The sequence below is a fragment of the Odontesthes bonariensis genome, chromosome 6, assembly GCF_027942865.1.
Source record: "Odontesthes bonariensis isolate fOdoBon6 chromosome 6, fOdoBon6.hap1, whole genome shotgun sequence".
NCBI classification, from domain to species: domain Eukaryota; kingdom Metazoa; phylum Chordata; class Actinopteri; order Atheriniformes; family Atherinopsidae; genus Odontesthes; species Odontesthes bonariensis.
Window position 1 is genome coordinate 8,115,193 of NC_134511.1, and position 22,098 is coordinate 8,137,290.

The 22,098-nt window shown below is 40.1% G+C and overlaps 1 protein-coding gene across 1 annotated transcript in view; it reads left to right on the top strand.

The window, feature by feature from the left end:
* Positions 1-22,098, top strand: part of fras1 (Fraser extracellular matrix complex subunit 1) — a 286,644-nt gene that overhangs the window by 137,587 nt on the left and 126,959 nt on the right. The window contains exons 16-19 of the mRNA XM_075467236.1: positions 1,187-1,327; positions 1,460-1,627; positions 14,891-15,031; positions 16,419-16,565. Of these exons, the coding sequence (XP_075323351.1) occupies positions 1,187-1,327; positions 1,460-1,627; positions 14,891-15,031; positions 16,419-16,565 (597 nt within the window). The remainder of the gene's footprint in view (positions 1-1,186; positions 1,328-1,459; positions 1,628-14,890; positions 15,032-16,418; positions 16,566-22,098) is intronic.

Here is a 22,098-nt window from a genome sequence, read left to right on the forward strand (position 1 = left end):
CAGCAAATATATTAAACATGCAATTGTTGTTGCCCATCAATCTGGGCAGGCGTATTAATCCATTTCCAAATGATTTGGTGTCCATCACTCTAGCAGCAAGCATTCAAAACAGTTGACAATCTTCCCAGAAGTGGATGTCCCAATGAGTTTACACCAAGGAGACCTTTATATTCTCAGAAATCCAGTGCACCTTGTAGCTCATTGAGTCGACCACGAGGGGTGAGGGTTAAATGTGAGGCCATCTGTCTGACGGCTGAAGCTTGGCTGAAATTGGTTTATGAAACAGAACGATGATCCCAAACACAGCAGCAACATTCAGAATGGCTGAAAAAGAAAGAGTAATGGTGTTACAATGATCTACTTCTTTTCATGCTTGACTGTACACATATATATATATTAGGGCTGGGCAACGATTACATTTTTTTATCTAATTAATCACATATTTCCCTTATTAATCACGATTAATCGCATTTGTACGCAAAATCCAAAAATGAATTCAAAAGTAGTGTATAGCTTTTAGCATTTAGTTTTATTTTAAATGTGCTGCCATATGAATGAAAGTGCCATAACATTTGTTGTGCAAACACACTTTTAACATCAGCATCTTTCTGTAGTTTTTATGTAGAAGCCTCGCTCCACTGTCTGTTTCCTTGAATGACTTGCTGCTATCAGTTGTGTGTTTTGCCTTTAAGTGATATTTTAGACTGGAACTACTACGCTGAGAAGACAATTCAACTTGGCTGTAAATGCAGGAGTTTTTTAAAATTTATTTTGAAATACGTGGTTTTATGTTGAAACAAGTAAAACAGGAAGTAGCCCCGGTTAGCTCTGTGAGCTTCACACAGAGACCGAGGAGCACTTGTAACGGTGATGTTACCTGCTAGTTTATTTTTATTTTATTACTCCATGCTTCGTGGTGTTTGCTGTAACTGTGTGAATGTGATGCATTCAACAGACTTTTACAATAATAAAATAAATAATAAAACCTGCGTTAATGCGCGATAGAATATTTATCGGCGTTAAATAATTAACAACTTAACGCGATAATAACGAGTTAACTCGCCCAGCCCTAATATATTTATATATATATATTGACAGTCTAATACCAACTTGACCATCGTATAAATGAGTAGTCCCATCTTAGAACATACAGTTCCTCAGATCTTTGTCTTCTTTACCCCCTCAGTGTGCCACAGCTCCTGTGCCTCCTGCTGGGGTCCCACAGTGTCCCAGTGCACCTCGTGTGCAGATGGACTTCTTCTCCACCAGGGCCAGTGTGTGGAAGCCTGTGGGGAGGGACTGTACTCTCATGAGAGCACCTGCCACAGTGAGAGTTTATGTCTGAATTAATTCTTGAAAACTTACAGTTAAAAAGAAAAAGAAAAAGAAAAAAAATCTCCTTTTCTTTCGCTGCTTCATGTTTTTTTTTTTGCTACTTTTTCTGTGTCTGTTCAACCAGATTGTCACCCCTCCTGCCGTTCCTGTGTTGGCCCGCTGGCCTCAGACTGCCTCCGCTGCCTGAAACCAGAGGAAGTTCTCGTGCTGCAGTCTGGTCACCTTCAGCATGGTATCTGCACGGCTGAATGTGCCATCCACAACTTCCTGGATGAAAGGCAGACGTGCAGAGGTGAGTAACCACTCCTGGCTGCCCCTACCTCTCTGTTTTGCATTCTGCCATGTAGGATGGGCTTTGGGGGTGGTCATCCCCCAGCCATCCAAATGAAGCATGTAGATTCAAAGGTTTTTGTTTAATGTCCTGCATATTTTTCGGGGTAACTTGCAAAGCCAATTAGAGTATTTCAACTTCTCTGGGATAATATTAGTGTCAGTTTCCAAGGTGATTAGAAACCCAGTCATCAGTCATAATCACTGGCATCATTGTAATTTGTTCAAGGCCAGTGAAGGCAAATGAGTAAATACATAGAAAAATTTTTTTTTCTCATCTCATCAATTGGATTACAAATCCTTTTCTAAACAGGGTTCTCATTTCTGTGAAAGACATGCTGCAGTTAAGATATTTGGTCTTAATTCAAGACATTTCTTCCAATTATCTGTTACAAAAGATTGGACTTTTTCTTCTGCTGTCACAGTGTTGTAACAAAATCACGAGTTGACAGAGAAAACTTCAGTCTCAGGACATTTTAAGTACCCACTTTTGAAAATATTTATTGGTTACACACAATATTTTAAACAAAGTGTAAAGAAACTTAAGCTAGATTTAGTTTAGAACTGGAAAAACCCTTTTCACTTGCACCAAAAAGCTGTCAGTTTTGACAATTTTAGGTCACTTTCTGACACTGATTATTTGCCATTCATAATCATCTCGTGCTGTGAGGAGAACAGACCTTGTATCAGAAGTTTTTCACTCTTCTAGCTGTTTGCAGTAACTTTTTTTTAGATCAGGGAGAGAGGAAAATGAGGTATTATTAATTTAGAATTCAGGAATTATTCCTTGTTTCACATCTTTAAAACAAATATCTGCACAAGTTTAAATATGCAAATGATTCTGCAGTTAAAGCTGCCGTCGGCAGGTTTTCAAAATTGCGAGTCTAAAGTCGGAAAATTCTAACTGATACAACTTTCAGGTCCCTCCCCCAACCTCTAACAAGCTCCGAATCGCCCCCCAAACCCCTCCCCCTCTGTGGACGAGGTTGTGCACGTGAGTTCACACCAGTGTGAGCGCACACAAGCTGGGGCAGACTCACGCTCAGCAGCGTGTGCACAAGCTGTGATTGACAGGTAGGATTCCTCCACCCTAACTTGATTGGTTAAAAACAGCCGGGAGCGCTCGATTTTTGCAAGCATGATTACAGGCTTCATAGGGAGCTACAGATTTCGTTATTTTTCCTAAACAGCCTATTTAATATTCTACTTCCAGAATCCCATGACAGTTCAAGCTAATATGACTAAAAAAAAGTTGCCGACCGCAGCTTTAAAAGAGCTTTCTGGAAGGACTCTGAAAGACAGAAAACATGGCCCCAACAAGAGAGCCGTCAGTGGAAACAATGGAAAGGAATATGAATCTCCCTCAAGCAGAAGATGTTGGTTATTTTCAGTCAAATGTGTCTAACATTTGGAGCAAGTGCCAACAAAATGGGAAACATACATGTCGACCGAGGAAGAAGTCAAAGTTTGAGATCAAAAAACTCCAAAATGCACAACAAAAGAAATGAAAACCAAATGGGAAGAAACAGAAACCAGTGTCAGTGACTGAAAACCGTCAGAAGGAAGATTGAAATCCTTCCATCCAAAAAGCCCAAACATGTACCCCATCACTAATACCCGAACAGGAGAAAACAAGCTTACACTGGGCTAAAGAAAAGCAGTCATTATTGGACCAAAATGATGATAAATGCACAGGTAGACTTTGAAATTTTGGAAGTTTTTCTCATTCCATCAATCCAAAGGAAGTGTGATGATGCTGAGATCATTTTTGATTAGAAATGCTCAGCATGTCACTTTAAATGACTGATATAATCCCTTTTATAAACAAAATGTGATGTGAAACAAGCTGTTTTGTTTATAAAGGGTGCTTGTGATGCAGTCCATGGTGTTTTTTGTCTCGCTAATAACTGCCAGTTCATGTGAAGTTAGTCAGTTTACACCCTCTTCTCCAACATTTACATTTAGGTTGCAGTTAATCAAAATGTGGGCTGGCAACCTACTCAATGACCTGGAGTTGTGCTTTCAGCCAATTTTGCTTGTTTGTTACGTGAAAAATCATCAGCACCAGCGAGCTTTTTCTAGTTATAAAGTGTGTGCTAGAATAAATCAAGCTTAAGGGCCCAAGAGCCCACAACCTCGCCCTTACAACACATGGAAACAAAAGACTTTGAGTATCACATGCAACATGTCATTACCTTGTCAGAATAATGAATGTCTGGAGTGAAGTTTGCTGTGGGATTTAGAATAAATAAAAAAAGAAAAGTATCCTGAATTGTGTGTGTATAGACTGTGAGGGAGGATAGTGTGCAGAGACGACTGATTAGGTTATTTGTGAGTGTGAAATTGTGCGTGTAATGGGCTAATTTTGCAGCTAGCTTTTAGGTTTATGGGGATGTTCCGTCAAGTGAGAATAATTATCACCCACCTATCAGCACACACCAAAAACACACTCCACTGCAACCCCGAGGATCCCAGGAGGCCTTTTTTATCCTTTTATTCTTTTTTTCATGCATGTGTAAAGAGAAAAGAGACGACAAAACCATATTGAATTTTCTCCACCTCCCTCATATTTCATCCATTTGCAGCAATCGACACATTAAAATGTTCCTCCCCTCGTAAGTCTTTGTGCAGCTGCATCATATTCCACTCTGGCAGGAAGGAGGGTATTTATTCAAGCTGCTGCGTCAAACGTATCCAAGTCATTGGCCAAAAGTGACACTTCACTAGGCTCTACTGTCCCCTCAGCTCACTTTTCATCTGCTTGAGCTGCTCTGAGTTTACCTCTGAGTGAGATAAAGCACAAATTGTAGTTTTATAGCGTCTGCTAACATAAAGTTTGAATTTTAAATGGTGAAAAGAGAAGAGAAAGCTGAGCAGTAAGATTGGGTTTTTGTAACACTAGACACTAAATGCAGATGTATTCATCCAAATGAAGGCAGAAGAAAATGTGTCACAAGTCACAGGAATGTATCTTCCTGTATAATGAAGGTAGTCCATCTGTCCTAATTTGAAAACTACTCCATATTAAATGGATTATAATTGAATTTTTTTTGGTCATGATTCGTATTATTGTGTCGAGAACATCCATCCATCCATCCATCCATCCATCCATCCAACCATCCATTTTCTGCTCCTTATCCCAGTTTGAGTTGGAAGTGGAACAGTCTAAGCATAGATGCCAGACCTCTTTAAGCCCTTTTCGGAAGCACAAAGGCATCTCCAGGCTATATAAGAGACATTTTCAGTGAGTTCTTCTTCTGCCTTCCTTCCTACTGATGGTACATGCCCAAAACACTTCCTATGGGAGCCATCCAGAACACATCCCAACCATAGGCTTGAACCACCTTCAGGGAAGCAGCGACTGTCCCAGATGACAGAGCTCCTTATCTTATCCCTAAGGGTGAGCCCACACATTCTTCAAAGGAAGCTCATTTTGGCCCCTTTTATTCACAATCCTATTCCTTTCAACTGATGGCTGTAGCTGATGGCCTAAATGTAGACTCACTTGTAGATTGAAAGCTTCACCTTTTTAGTTCAGCTCTCTTTTCATCACGACAAACCGGTACAGAGTCAGCATTTCTGCAGATGCTGCTCAGGACACCTGCCACGTCTCCTGCTCTTTCACTTAAACCTAAACTCCTTCACTTGATGCCGCCATTCACTCCCAATCTGCTGTGGGCATTCCGTCCTTTTCACACTCAGGACCATGGCCTCAAATTTGAAGCTTCTAATTGCAGAGACAGTGACGAGTTACATTTAATCCGTTACATTTACTTGAGTAAGTTTTTGAAAAAATTGTACTTCTAGGAGTATTTTTAAATCTCTATACTTTTTACTTTTACTTGAGTAGATTTGTGCAGAAGAAACTGTCCTCTTACTCCGCTACATTAGGCTACAATGAGCTGGTTACTTTTCTTCTTACCTCTTTGGTATTCTACGCCTCATTACTGGAACCAAGATCTTACTCTAGGCTGAACATTGATACTCCACTCTCCTAAAGCGCCTCTCACGGGAGTAACACGACTGTAAGCCTTCTTTCCGTCTCTCCAAAAATAGGACTGTTGTAAAAAAGCTACTCATTGTAAATTGCATTGATCTATCAGATCTTGACTAACATTCCCAGGCTTGACCCTCCATATGTTTCCCTTTCGTCAGAGTACCAAGTTTTCCATTATAAACCTTTCATTAAATCTAATGACATTTAATCAAAAGCAATGATAAGGTATTCTTTTATGCAGTGTTTACTGCTTTAAGATTGGTTTTCTATTGAGTAGCAGGAACTTGTGGATAAATGTGGATATCCAAGACTCCAAGTTGTCGTTCTGCTCATGCAGGCAACATTATTGACTGTTGTTGGACATATTTCATGTCAGAGAACTCAGAGAACTGAGGCTTGTTTCACGGGACTTTATTCTGTTGGAGAAGAAACTAAGACAGAGGGTTACAGCCTTTGTAAAGTCGGGAGTCACTGACTATAAAGTAAAAGAGAGACTGAAAAAACCCTGATTTTGAAAAATCTGATTTTGTGTTACACGTTTTGACTAAATGTATTCACCTTATGATCTGCCATTATCTTAGTTTTCTTAGTTAATGTAAAGTTTAAGCCTAAAAGCTACATGATGAATGTCTTTCAAAAGATCAGAAAGCTTTCCTTCTGCATTCACTAATGAATTACATTAATATTGATCATTAAAACACAGAGAAGAACGTAGTTGGAAGACAAAACAAGCTTCACTTTTGTAAGTTTGATGATATTTCCCAGATTGCAGCAGACGGATCCTCGCTGTCTGTTTGCAGCAGCTCTGAGGCTGCTTCAGCTTGGCAGTTGTGTCAATTACAGGACGCTCTAAAGAATGCTTTTGTAGTTTGCCGTTAGCTGACGGCTCATGCAGAGCTCGGAGACATTGTGAAGTCCTGCTTCTGTTGTCGGTACTTTTTGTGTCATTTGCTATGTATGTAGGCAAAGTGAGTGAGTGTCCCCAAGACGGGAAACCTCCTCGTTCGTATACTCAAAACACTTTTTTTTTTGTATGATGGACAAAAAAGATGTTACACATCAGTTCTCTTGTTCACTTTGACTAATAGTGAGGTAGTGAGCCCTTAGTCATTAGGTTAATGGTACGATTAATCTCCTCAGAGCAGTTTACCTTTGAGTTCAGAGACATACTTTACCTGGAATCAGAAGCACCTCAGCTGCATTGAATTTCCTTAATCATCCTGGAGGAAATCGCCAAGTAGCATTGGTCGTTTATAGTGTCATTAACACATTAATTCATCTGTGTGATCAGATGGGACTGATGCTGAACCAGAACAAAAGCTCGAATACTTTTAAGTCAAGAAGTGCAAAGCAGGAATTTAGTTTGCAGGAACCCCCACAAAAAAAAAAAAACAATCTGAAAAATAAGCAGAGAAGTGGTGTGAGCCTTTAATTGAGTCTATTCTGTTGCATTGAACATGTGAATGGGAATATTGGAATCATCTAAAGAAGTGAGGGCAGACAAGAGTCATGCATGGTGTGAGGTTATTAGCTGTGAGGTACACACGAACACAAACCAAAGTGTAAATGCTTCATTAAATGAAAAAAAGGTCAGATTACGATGCAGGAGAAGACGGTTTCTGTCCAGACTTTCACCTCCGGGAAACTTGCTGTAAAGTCCTTTATGGACTTTTGCTTTACTTTTGTTTTCCATCTTGCATTTTCTGTTGCTGCTTGAGCACATTTTTAGGAAAACTGATGGTTTGGGCCAAAATACACTTTTTAAGAGGTTGCCCGTGTATTGTAAGCATTAGTTTCTTTAACCATATTAAACAATAAGATGGTATTGGGATGTTGTAGGTTTCACTCCAAGGAGAGTCACACTCTATTCTGTAGTGAAGCCGTGGGCCTGTTTGTTATATCTGCATAACACAGAGCTGGTAAAGTCTCACCTGACTGGCTCAACATTCATGATACAAAAAATGCTGATACAATACTTACTTACTTACTTGCAAAATTGAACCATGAGAGGAAAGTTTTTACCCGCAGAATCTAAAATGAATTTCTGAGATGGTTCGGTTACATACAAAAAGATGAAATAAAGAAGTGGCAGTGCGAGCTTGGAGGAAGGACATGCTTTCATTTTGACTTTGTAAATTGAGTCAGAAAAATAGAATTGTTCCAAGTTTTAGGACTGCTCTTATGAAAATCAGGAGGGTGCAATGCAGAGGTGAGGAGTGGGCAAGTTTCTTACGAGGAGTTAAGTTTTAAGACAGCAGACAAGTGTCAGATCAAAGGAACTCTAATAAAACTTAGAGAAGAGAAGGAAATCCAAAACAGCTCAAACAAAAGTGATATAATATCGATGAGGAGCAGACAGAATGAGAAACTAAACTGAGCAGACAGAAGAAAAAGAACTGGGGAGCGATGGTGTTGAACTGGCAAGGAGCAAAGAATAATGGAATCAGAATCAGTGAGGTAGTGAACCAGAAACTGATCTCAGGTGGAATAAAAAAAATCAGGAAGCAAAACGAAACAACCATTTTAATCTTATATAGAACAAGAAAGACTCACAAGTCGCACAAGAACCAGACACCATAATTCTGTTTAGAGTATAAACGGAACATTTTCATTCAAAAAAAAAAATCTGATGAACATACAGTCTTAAATGACATGACTTAATGCTACTGCTCAATAAAATAAAAAATACATTTCTGATTTTAAGCAGGTACGATTCTGTCTTCGAAATGGCTAAATGGGCTCATGAACACTTCAATACATCATTGTCTTTGATCACAGAGTTATATATATAGCTAATTTCAGAATGCATTAGTTACATTAGTTAAATTATACATAAGCTAAGGATTAGTGATACATGAAAGATCATTAAAGCTCTACTGACAGCAATATGTAGCAGTTATTCTTTTCTCTTTAGGCTCAGCAACAAAGGATTGCTTGATTGTGTCAGCAGGAACACTGCAGCCTATTGTGTGCGCTCGTGTCCATGTGTGTATCTGGCGCCTACGCTCCTTAGCAGCTGCTGTGCTGGAGCAGGAGAGGATGTATAAGCATACACGAGACTCCCAGACTCCAGCATTTGCTCATGAAGGCTAATGGAGTTGGTCAGCTATCGGATGACTGAGACGAATTCCAGACTCCGAATCCTCTTGCTCTTCATTTAGCAGCCCTGTGCAGACAGAGACAGTTGGTGGTTAAACATTGCTTGATAGACAAGTTGAGCTCCAATACACCATGACATGTTCATTTTCAGAATTCTAGACAGATTTACCTTCTCTATCTGTCAAGATTTTACAGTTGTTTGGAGTTTAAGAGCTTTGGGTACAGAGCAAGTAACGACTGTTCATGTAATACGCAGCTATAATGTGTCCTACCACAACTATGCAGATGACGCTCAGATCTACGTGTCACTGACGGCGGGAGAACACGGGCCTGTAGATACATAGATACACATACACAAACAATTTCCTCCAGCTAAACTCAGACAAAACTGAAATCATTGTCTGTGGCCCACAGAAACAAAGAGAAAGTGTTATCACTCACCTTGAGACTCTTTCTAAAACCTAATAATAAGGTTAGAAATCTCGGGGTAATATTGGACTCAGACCTGAACTTTAACAGCCACATTAAATCAGTAACATCAGAAGCCTTTTTCCATCTAAAAAATATTGCCAGAATCAAAGGAATAGTGTCTAAACCAGACTTAGAGAGACTGATCCATGCGTTTGTCTCCAGCAGGTTAGACTGCTGTAATGGCCTGCTCACTGGGCTCTAAACGGGCTGTAAGACAGCTGCAGTACATCCAGAACGCTGCTGCTCGAGTCCTGACCAGAACCAGGAAATACGACCATATTAGTCCAGTGCTCAGGTCTCTGCACTGGCTTCCTGTCGCTCAGAGAATAGACTTTAAAACAGCTCTGCTCGTGTACAAGTCTCTTCATGGTCAAGCGCCAAAGTACATCTCTGACATGTTAGAGCCACATGGACCAACTCGGGCTCTGAGAACCTCAGGGAGGGCTCTCCTGCTGGGGCCCAGAGTCAGGACTAAACAAGGTGAGGCTGCGTTTCAGTTTTATGCTCCTAACATCTGGAACAGTCTTCCAGAAGATGGGAGACAGGCCTCAGCTCTGACAATGTTTAAATCCAGGCTGAAAACAGTTCTATTTAGCTGTGCATATGACACCTGAAAGTATTTTATCTGCACTCTTCACTTTTAAATTAATTAATTAATGATTATTATTATTATTTTTTTAAGGGTTTTATTGCCTTCTTGTGATTTTATGTAGCTGTAAAGCACTTTGAATTGCCTTGTGTACGAATTGTGCTCTACAAATAAAATTGCCTCGGTTAATGTCAAACGTGCAGTTGGAGAAAAGAACGTGGCAGATAGTCGTATAAGTCTGGGTTAAAGTTACATGTTCAGAAGACAGGTGTTTAGTTTTTCCAACATTATGTTTAATGGTGTTTATCACTTCTTCCTAGAAGACCCAAATGTACCGTCAGTTAAGAGCAGGCCCTGCGTGCTGTCCAACAAGTTTACATAAGGAAGACACAACCCAGCAAGGAGTCTTTTATTGTTTGAAGGTTCAGTGACGTGAATCATTTGTGCAAAACCGTTTTTTTAGATTTAGGCTTTTTGAAATGTGCAGAGGGAAAACGGGATGAAACCCATCACAACAAATCACTGGGAGAAAGATTCATGCCTCTCCATCCTGTATCATCCCCGAAGCTAATTTGGTCATGTGGGCTGAACTTCTCTAAAAACACATCAACACTTTTCCTTTCTGTCCCGTGGAGATGAGGCAGGAGTTGTCTGTGGGAGGTTTGGCACATGCAGCAGACGTTGAAAAGGTTTATTTGAATAACTAAACCAGAAGGAAAGTAAAGAAATTAATAAAGGTCGAACACTAACACATTTGTCCTAAACGGCAGCTATGTGTCTAAGTGTACCTCTAAATGTGGACTTCTTTAAAAACTAGTAAAAAAAACAAAAACTTGAAACCCTGTGAGACAGAGACAGTAATTTTGTGTTTTTTATCTTGAAAAAGAGAGTTATATGCCACTGAACATGTATTTGTAGATGGAGTTTTGCCACAGTTTCATGAACAGCCTTTAAAACATTTTTTTTACATGTTTTAGACCCTGGTAAGCACATGTTTCTCCACCTCAATGTTACCTCCCTTTTGAGGTCCACTCTACAAAAGAGATTACGTAGCAGTGGCTAAGTGACTCACTTCAAAATGTGGAGGAGCTGCAGGAAGCTGCATAGGTGAAGGACAAGTGGGCTGTTTTGTTTGGTTTCTCTTCAGAACTTAAGTGTCTAGATCACTGGTAAAAGTAGCATGGAAACCTGAATCTGCCAAAATCGAAAATTCTGCAGCTTAGTTTCTCAGTTTAAACAGAATTTCAGTTCTCCGTGGCACAGAAACATTGCCAGGAGCTTCCCGTCGACAGTAGAAATCACTCGGGTCAGACTGGAAACAGCATATTTTTTGTGATCTATTAGCAGCTCAAAGCAGATGTCGTTTCCTGAAAATTGCATCTCACAGAAACAGACAGACCCCGAGCGCATCATAACACTGGAGAATCAATATGAATGACACTTCAGACACTTCACAGGGATGAGATACAACCATCCACCAGTGCCTCTGCTGTGCAGCATGCAGATTTCTTTTCTCTGGGATGATAAGCTCTTTACTGTACCAGGAGGATCATTTATGGAAGGTATTAAGGAGCTCTCATACCCTCAAACTAAATCAGAACCTCATCGACTGCTCCCTCCTCAAATTATGACCCTATCAGCACAAAACAAAGTAATGAATCTGATTCTCAGAGCTGGTGTGCCAGATAATATGCAATGAGAACGCCTCTGCCCATGAATTTGGGTACTACAGGAATCAATATGCACTCTCCGTCCTGAAATAAATTAGATATCCATGTTGCAATAAAAAAAAGCCTGGAGCCTCCAATCATTCTTATTCCTTTCCCTTAATGTTGAAATAAGTTTGACAGCAATGTCCATCTGAGTTTGTCTTTGTGCGTCGGGTGCTGATCCAAAGATTTATGCGACGCTTCTGTTTGGCGGAACGAGCTGAATAGACGTTCAGGATGTGTTGGTGATGGTAGCAGACATGTTTGTGGGTGTTGAACTCAAACTTTGGCTGTGTTCGAAACCGCATACGACATACTACATACTTCCATACTACATACTCATCGAGAAAGTAGTCCTTTAGATCCCCAACGTGTTGAAAATCTGACAAAATACCGGCTATTTACAATTTTGTTCCGACGAATTCGGCGCTACTAAAGCTAGCCGCAGTGAGCAACGCACTTCCGGTTATTTTCACAAAATAAAATACCCGTTGCCTTTTATCATAGGGAAAGCCATTAAGATACAATTGGTGCTTTTATTTTGAAAACAGGAAGTGAACCTACCCTCGTTGTAGCTAGCTTGAAACTGCTGTTTTGACAGGAAATGACGATCGGCGACGTCACGTTACGTTGCATCTTGGGTAGTTTGAGTATGAGTAGTAACCTCATGATGCATACCCAACATTTCGGCAAATCTAGTATGCATCCGGGAAAAAAGTCAGTATGAGTAGGAGGAGTAGTAGGAGAAGTATGTGGTTTCGAACACGGCCATAGTGTCAGCTAACCAGTTGAGCTGCCATGTTTTACGTGGCAGGGGATTGAGGGCAGGCGACAGGGAAACGGTGGGCGTTGATTGGATGTCGGATTGATGTTTCGGCTGACATTTGCGTGACTTTAAAAGGTTCTTGCCCTGACACTGTTTTTCAAACACTCACAAACACCTATTGTAGCATTTGCTCGGGAAGCGCACACGCTGCTCTTGTCAGTTTCGCCTCATAGACTGTGTGCACGAGTCTCGGATACATCTGACAACCCTGAAAGAATCCTGAGAGGCATAACGATAAACACACATATACATCACTGCAAGTCTTCTAAAAAAAGACGGGTAGTGCATGCACACACGTGCACACGCACTTGGGGCTTGTGGCCAGTTGGTGACAGGCCTTTTGTCTCTGATCCTCACCGCCAGCAGCAGCGTGAATCAGTCAGTCCTTGGCTCGGCCCAGCTGCCAGAGCTGATAGCGCTGCTCCACTATTTGTCTTCATGCTGCCAAAGCGGACATCAAAGGGCTGGACTGTTTCAGGGCAGCTGTTATGTTGGGTGAAGGTGTAGGGGCATGCGAGGAAATAAAATCTAAGTAGTTCAGCATTTCATTGACTGCTTTATTCAAATGAAATCATTTTACAAAGCAACAGAAACCTGTAGATTTTAATCTTTAATCCAAAACAATTTCTACAAAACAGATAAAAACACTAAAGGAAGTACTTGAAATAGGAAGGTCACGACTGATGTTGACTGTATAATGGATTAAATATCAGTATCATGGTGTACTCGCATAATAATACTGTTCATAGTTCGGTTTCAGCTGACCCTGTACTGACGGTAGAGTTTTGATTCATCGGTTACCCAGGTTTGAACACATTGGCACATTACTGTTTAAGACTCTCCACCAATATTGGTGAATCTCTGTGGCTGTGATGAAAATATGATACTGTGAGTGCCCATATTTAAATATGTAAAATCTATTAAAGTAAGAATAATAAAAAAAATCCCTTTGTGAGTCCTCACTCAAAATGACATGTGACCTAATCCTGTTCTTTTTTTCTAAATTAAACTTATTCAACTTCTGTTAGTGATAAAATCCAGTTGAATTCCCCTTGGGAGAATTTTTTCTTTTTCTTTTCAAATAACAGTGCAAAGCAATAACTGTTGTCTAATGGTGCAGGGGGAGATGACAACCATCTGAAATTCCATCCACCCACCATCCGTCTAGTCAATTTAATTGTTGAGAAGAAACCAAACAACTTTGGCATCACTCAAAAAGCATTCATAAGCAATCTCCAATCAAATAAGTGTTTATTTATGATTTGACTTCTTTGATGTGTTTGATTCGTGTGTCGTTGCCTGTTCTTGCATCACGTAACACATTTAATCTCTGTACGATCAAACCTTTCACAAAACAGCATCTGAGTACTGCTATTTTTCTGTTTACCTTTTAATAGATAAACGTTGTTAATACTAGAGGAATAAAAACTTGAGTGTTTCTCTCCTACATCTTTGTTAATGTCACACCCTGTAACCTGTATGTGTGTGCCTGCACTATAAACATTTGAAAGGAAAAAAAAAGAAAAAGGCTCCCAAAATCATTCGAGATAGATAGAAGAGATAGAAGATATTCAATCATTTGAATATCTGTAATATATTGTCTTTGTTGGTTATGCCTTCTTCAGGGCAATACACAAGTGAGCTCTCAAAGCTTATATACAAAAATCAGCTAATTGGTCTTTGAAGCACTGTGAGAGAAGAGACAGTTGAGAGATGTCTCCTCACTCATTAAATCAGCTGGTGCTAATAGACTTGTTCCAGAGGAAGGCCTCAGTGTTGGTGGTGCTGCTGCTGCTTTAGTTTGACTGATTACCTTCCCATGCCTGACCAATTACCTGCACCTTATACAGCACATTCTTTCCATGAACCTTTTCTCTTGGTAACCAAAGCAGCTTGCTTTTGATGAAGAGCACGCCTGCAACAATCTGTATTAAAAAATGTTTTTTTTCAGGCAGTCTTGAAGTTCCTTGTGTTTGAATTTTTTTAATTAATAAATCATTCAGAGTTAATCCTCGGTGTTAGTTGAAGGCCTTGCAGCTTTTGATGACTCACAGCTTTGAAATGTTGCATCTCTCAAATGCAAATCATGGTAGAACTGTTCTTTTGAAAGGTTTATTGGAACAAAATGGCCCAAATTAAGCAGTTGAGCATCCTCAGAAATCAATGTTGGCATGTAATCCTTTTTTCTATTATTCTGTTTGAGTTGGCATTGACTCTGGTGTCAGTGTGTAACTTCTGATTCGGGAAGCTGGCTGCCAGCCTCATCGGAGTATTACATTACTTCAATCTGGCAGAGTTGACTAAAAGCTCCCGAGAACAGGATTTATTTTTTTCGTGAATGTAAGATTTAGTGAAGTGGCATCAAGACAACCAATATAGTAACACAAATTGGCCTCGGTTCAGAGTTACATCGCCTACAGCTGATTTATTATAGACATGTAACAACACTTAGGTTTTGAGATAATTGAGACTGCACACTTTCAGACTGTCTGTGGCCTTTTATGCACAGGATCTGCTTTGTGTGTCCTTTTCAGAGTGTCATCCCTCCTGCCAGCACTGCACCGGCCCGTCTGCAGACCACTGCGCCTCCTGTCCCTCCACATCCAGCCTGTACGAAGGCCGCTGTGTCCCCACCTGCCCACAAGGACTCTTCAGCCAGGACAGTCAGTGCCAAGGTGGGACACGCATATCTGTGCAGCTGTACTGATGCACACACTTACTTAGTTCTTGCAATAACTATGAAACCAGAGCTCTGACCAAGCTTTTTGAAGATGTGGGGACCAGACAAATTGCCTACTGTTTCCCTAAGATGCCTTCTGTGCACGGAAGGAGAAGTGCAACATGACACAACGTTTCCACTCTCTGCATTTTCAAGTTATTTGTGTTCATGCCTCCTGCACTGTTCACTGTTCTTATCTGTGGAGCTGAGTCTTAGAAAAACAGTGTAATCATGTGCGGAGAAATTTTATTTAAGGATAAAATGCCGTAAATAAGCCAGCCCTTTTTTATTTTTTCTCCTCTGTTCATATGTCCAGACTGGAGGGTCTTTGTAATGGAAAGCATTTCCACTACTAAAAATGATATAGTGGACCAAAATGTGTATGAAAAGTAGGTGTTAAAAATTGGTAGGTGTTCACAGCCCAATTTGATGTATTTTCAGGTGAAGTCGGCTGTGAAATCTTCTAACATCTTCTGTTGTGCATAATTCTACCTATTCCTAATGATAACAATGCTAGTGTTGCACTCATGTTTGATTACTCCATAGAAGATTAACATCTCACTGAGCAGCAATAAGAGGATGCATAAGTGGTCACACTGACTCAGATCTAACATCAGAAAACCCATAGAATGAACTAGCATATTATTACAGTACAGTATTAGTGCATGTTAACACCCAAAGATGTTTCTACCCCCCCTCTAATCTCCCATTCAGCTTTGTCAGGAAAATAAAAACCCTGCCTTTACATCTTTTATTAGTTTTGTTATAACTTTGATGATTAATTGAAATGGCAGACGAGTAAAGATGGAGAAGGATAAGAAGAAGAATAGCAACAGATTACGTTTCCTGCTGGGCTCTGCTTGCTCCATTGTTGATACGCTCATTAGAAAAGCTCTTGATGAAAAGGTTATGAAGCTATGGAAGCAAGACACTTTTTGTTGTTGAGGTTTTGCTGCATTATGAAACCTATAGTAATGGCAGAGACTCAAATGATGGCTTAATGTGAAAGGGGTGGCTCCTAATGACAGATCCACAAAGCATTTCCATCAACTCTGCAGCTCCACTGAGCATTTTAAGCTTCTGTTACTTCATCAACTCCATTACCGGCTCCAGAAAGCAGCTGTTTTCTAAAAGAATACAAGAAAAACAAGCTCTGAGAAACCCACCGTACGGCACTACACAAAGTTGGAGACTACTTGTTAAAGAAAGTAAAACACAGCCAGTGAGTTGTGACACTTGTGTTATTCCATTATATAAACCTGCTGTGGAAAAGTGCTGTAAGTAGGTAACGGATGGGCTTCCGTGCACTCTATAAAATCACTTGTGTCCTTCTCCTCCACCAGCATGCCATCCATCCTGCCAAACCTGCTCCGGTCCCTCGCAGGCCGACTGCAGCTCCTGTGCCGCGTTGGCCTCCCTGCAGAACGGCTACTGCAGGACAAACTGCCAAGAGGAGCTTTTCCTCAACACTGTCACTGGAGAGTGCCTCAGTAAGTCACACTGTGTGTAAGGGTCAGTGCGTTTGCCTGCACAATAAAGTCGAGCTATGGCTGCAGCTCAACCAGGCCATTTAGTTTTTTGCTCCTCATCATGTCCCAGTACGTAAGCATGAGCTGGAAATTCATTTATTGACCAATGGCCCTACAATATGCCCCCTTTCAGCTTGGTATTATTAGGCTTTTTTCCCGTCAACCTATTTCATCACAAACCCATACAATTGACAATATAGTTGGTGGGAAGTCGGTTTCATTTTGAGTGATGAATTGGACAGTTTTGCAGCTGTGTACACTTCATATGATGCTTTACTCTTCTTACAAACGAGATCCAAGCAATCTCTTCTTATTATTCGGTTTACCTCTCCTTTTACTTTTCCTTTCTCTTCTTCTTTTCCCTTCTTTCTTCTCTCTTTTTTTTGTTTTCTTCTCCTAACTCTTCCTCTTCCTCCTCCTTCTTTTCTTACTTCCGAGTCAAAGTCCAGACCTGGAACTGTGGAGAAATTCAACTCATTACTGCATCAGGATGTGTTAGAGAAACTCCATTTTGTACAATTTCAGTCAGACTAACATGTTTACAAGTATTTTAAAAGAGCAGTTTTAGTTACACTAATGCAATAAGTATTTATTTTTTTCTACTATTACATAAACATACTTAATGTGTGCATACACAAGGTGTATACCGTGCTTTCATCGAACACACTGCTGGAAGGACTTGTATGGAATAAGGGGCCCCTGTTGGGAATGGAACCTCTGAATCTGCCAGGGATAGTGCCTTGCTCTGCCTTCTGAGGGTTGCATGATCACACTGAGACATACCACTTCCTTTAGATGTCTGAGTCTCCAGTAGCCTGCATTATTTATTAGAAATGCCAACTATCTACGAAGCATATATGGTCACAGATTGATATTTTTTACTCTCTGTTTCACTGCAGTGTTTCTTTTGAATTGTTGGGTCTAAATTAATCCGCAGAGCTGCAGTCGGATTAAAAAAATATATTGTTTTTTGCTTTATTCTTTTTGCAGCAGGAACTGCTGGATACAAAGCAGGTTTTTATTCTTTGTTCGACAGCAGAAAAGCTCAAGCTATGTACAAAAGGACCCATGTAGGAAGAATTCCTGCTTTGAAATAGTACACACAGTCTTTCTTCTAAATATTTCAGAATTATTACAGAAAAATAATATTTTCAATGAATATCATTATGATCAAATGTTTAAGTTGCTGAAAAAGTCAAACTATGTTAGAGCATTGAAAGCTAAAGAATAAATAGATTGTTAGTTGCAAAAGTTGTGAATTCAGTTCACAGGCTGCAGAAAGAAACCTCTTCCAGGTCTGCATGTGAGGTCAAAGTTTCCTCTGTTTCACTTTCACCTGCCAGACCTCAGAAGGCTGAACAGGCTGTGAATTGGTGGATTTGATCTTTCAGTATGCGTTAAGCTCGTGGAAATCACTCGATGCGGACTCTTCCCGTCGGCGGTCGCGCACTCCTCTCGCTCTTTTGGGATTCACAAAAACTTTCTGGAGTTTATTCACCTTCCTGAGTTTCCCTCAGCAGTTGTTGCTAAACCTTCTTCACCACTGTGGAGATTTGAGATAACCATGACAGAACCTTTGCGAGACTGTGTGATTAAAAGCTGTAGGAGGTTTCCTACATCCCCCAAAGTGTATTAGAATAATGGGTGCACCATCTCTGAGGCTGTTTTGTGCACCTGAGCTGGGAAAATACGAGCTAAATTTGAATAAGTTCAGTAATTACAAAAAAGAAAAACAGTTGAGGTTTAAATTTGGAGCCATACTAAACGGACAAAGGAGGTTTTCTCAGATATAAACCTTAAATACTGTATATTGTTATTGTTACTGTATAATTTCTGTTAACATGTGTAGTTTTATCACCATTCAAACTGAATGCCACAAAGTCACTGCTGCACTTTGAAACGCATAATTTCAATGGCTTTTTTTCTGCAAAATGAACATATGTTTCCATGCAAAGTAAACGTTCAGCTCACCGAGCTGTGGCAAACACTCTATAAGCCAAGGCATCCATCCATTCAGGCAAAAAAAAAACAGATATTTGTGTGAATTCTCTAACCTGAGTGATGGAACTCACCATATGTCCACTGTCTGAGAGCGTTGCATCGTTCTGCTGTGTGCCGCAGCACAGGTCGGCACATTCAGGGCACTTTTCTTTTTCTCACTCACAGTGAAAGGGCCACTATGCAGATATTAAGGGTTGGTTTAGTGAGATTTAGCTCAGGACAGTGGTGCAGCCTGGAAATCGAAGGAAAAGGTCCCAACAAAATCATGTCAGTGAAAGAGCACCAGTCTTCAAATGAAGGAAAACAGACGGTAAAGAATGCTCTCAGAGAGCACAGTGGACAGTGGGAAAATTTGGACTTGGATAAGTAATATTGCAATTATGTTGTCTTTGAAAAGTTCTGCTCACAGCTCTGTGTGCATTCATAAGTCATGTGATTTCTGTGCCTCATCATTTATTGACTAAACTTTGGTTGAACCTGTTTCTGTTGCACTTAGTGCCCTCACTTTTAGTGAAAGACCATGTTCCCCACTGCTCCCAAGTGACAAAAAATATTATATATTAAGTTTTTTTTTCAAAATGTCAGGCTTCCGTCATGATGTTTTAACTACGAATTAAAAATGCACCAAAAAAAGGCTCGGTAGAAACGCAACAAGCAAGCTTGGAAATGTAAAAGACAACCAACCAAAAGCCATAATGAGTTTTTTTTTTGCTCATAGATAAACTTTTCTTAGGGATAAAGACAAATGTTTGTTGAATCCTATTTACACCCCCACTCATCTGTTAAATTCCTCATTGTGCCATTTATCTGGAGCAGGAACAACATGTTAAACTACAACACAAAAGACAAACGAATAAGGTCAAATTAGGCGCTCTGTGTAAAACTAGTGCCTGCTGTCGTCCTATTTCCTGTTTTGGTTAATTGAATGAGTTTCTACCTATGTGGACCACTGGCAGTAGATCATAGACGGGCATGTTAACATAATGGGGGTCAGCATGGAGGTGATAGAAGGTAGTAAACAAAATCTGAGGGCACATTAATTACAGTTTGCGATCACAAAAGCAACCAAATTTAGCCCAAATCAAAGCCACACACACACTCAGACTCATACAGACGAAGACACATACACACAAGCAGATAAGATAAACACATAGAGTTGACTGCACACACACACACACACACACGCACACACACGCACACTCACACACACACAACCTGATCTCAAATGAGCCAAGCTCAGCCAAACTTCAGTTAATAAAAGATGCCTTCTGGCACTTTTGGGCCTCAGATATACTGGGTCATCATTTTTGCATGACCAGGATGCACACACACACACACACACATATAATGTATGTGTAAATACCAAATTCTCTTTTGAGATTTAATTCTCGCAGATATACAAACACATACTTTTATACGCTCTGTATTTTCTTCTCCTTCTTTCTGTGCAAACACATTCTCTTCTGCACACAGATGCACACATAGCCTGGGATTACCCCTGTGCAACCAGCGGTGCTGTCAGCGTTACATAACCTCTTAAGGCAATGGGGCTTCTGCTCTAAATCATCAGTTCATCATGAAAGCATCTATCAGAGGCAAATGCCGTCTTCTCACATTTTCTCGCTGTCCATCATTCTCTTCCTCTCCGTTTCCACCTGTCGCCGTGTTTTCCTCCTCATCGACTCTTCTTCCTCTGCTATTTGACAGCATCAGCACTCATATACTTGTTTAGTCTATTCCAGCACACCACATTTCAGAGGTGATTCGTCTTTTTTTTTTTTTTCCAAAAATGTCAAGGGAAACCAGCAGCTCATGTACACGAAGAGGGATGTTAATGATTAGCACATGTAAAATAAATCCTATTTATTTTTTTATGAAAATACCAGTCAGATTGTGCAGTTAGACGAGTGTTTTTACATTTCCATATCATCATTATCATCAGTGTTGACTCGACTTACCGTTTAGTGCACATTTTGACGCATTTGTGTTCAAGAAATTTTAAAAACTTTTTCCAAACTGTGAAATTCACAAGTAAGATGGGTTAGCCCTCCTGATGGCAGGGTACGTGCTCTCCTCGTCCCCGTGTGCAGATGGATTTGAACTCAATCTTCTAACACAATCTTCAAAGCTTCCCCTGCATAGGCCTATAATCAGAAAGTGTCTCCTCAAAACAAGCATCCGTGTTGTTCTTCTTGGTCTTGTATATTGGTTTGTTGTTTTCCTGAATGGAAATGGATCCCGGTGTAGAAGGCCACAGATGGACCCGACTGAACCTTGTGGAAGGGCTGGGCGATAAAACGATAAGGATGGCTATAGAGGAATAACTTTTCCTCCATAGAGATACGAAACACGGACGATAGACTTTTCGATAGATTCAATTCGTCCATCTTTTGACAGACGATACAAATAGCCAATGACCACCAGAGTTGCGCCGGGTTGAACCAATCACGTGGCTGGAATAGAGCCATGCCAGCAGCTAGTCAGGGCGTGTTTGTTTGTGCTGCTGCAGCCGTATAAAAAAAGAAAAATGAGTGCTCCCAAGGCATAAGGGATGACATAGTTGATGACATTGTTGATAAGAAGGGCCCGAAAAGTTCAGTGGTGTGAAGGTATTTTGGTTTTTTGAAACATAATAGTGTGCACTGCAAATTATGTCGAGCACATATTCCGACAAAGACGGGGAATACCGCTGATCTGTTCCATCACCTTAAGCAGCGCTACCCGTTTGAGCACGAACAATGCAAACTTTTACCAACACAGCCCGGAACAAGTGCTAATCTTCCCCCGATAACAACGCCTGTGCAGCAGCAGCAGAAGACCACAGAGTCTGATTTATCCAGCGCCGTATGACACAAAGTCTCAGAGACACCGTGATATTACACATGCAGCTTATTGTGTTAAAAAAGATTAAAAATGAACCTTCTGATATCTTCAAATCTCAATTAAGAGTAACAGGGAACATTTAGAATTCACAAAATAGTGATTTGTTTTATATTGTAATATATATTGATATCGACCGATGTTAAAAATATATATATATATATTATATATATATTTTTTAACATCGGTTAAAACATTTTTTAACATTTTTTTTAACATGCAATATATATATATATATATATATATATATATATATATATATTTTTTTTACACCGGTCAATATCATTATATATCACAATCGTCATATGACAAAAAGCCAGCAATCATTTTCTGGCATTATTATTCTCCCAATCAACCGGTTAGAGCGTAGCATGAAGTGACCTGCTGATTAGTGCTGGCATTGTTTGGTGAAAAAAAACAAAACAAATGTGAGACAGTTTAGATGGAAGCCAAATTAGGTCATTTAACATTAATTTAAGCTTTAAGGAGAAGCGAGTTGAACTGTGGCAGCAGAATATTTGTCATATGATGTGTCCTTCAGCTCAGACCATGACCGTGTAAAGAAAGACACATCATGGGGAAAAATGGCAACTTCTAAGTCAGTAGTAAACCA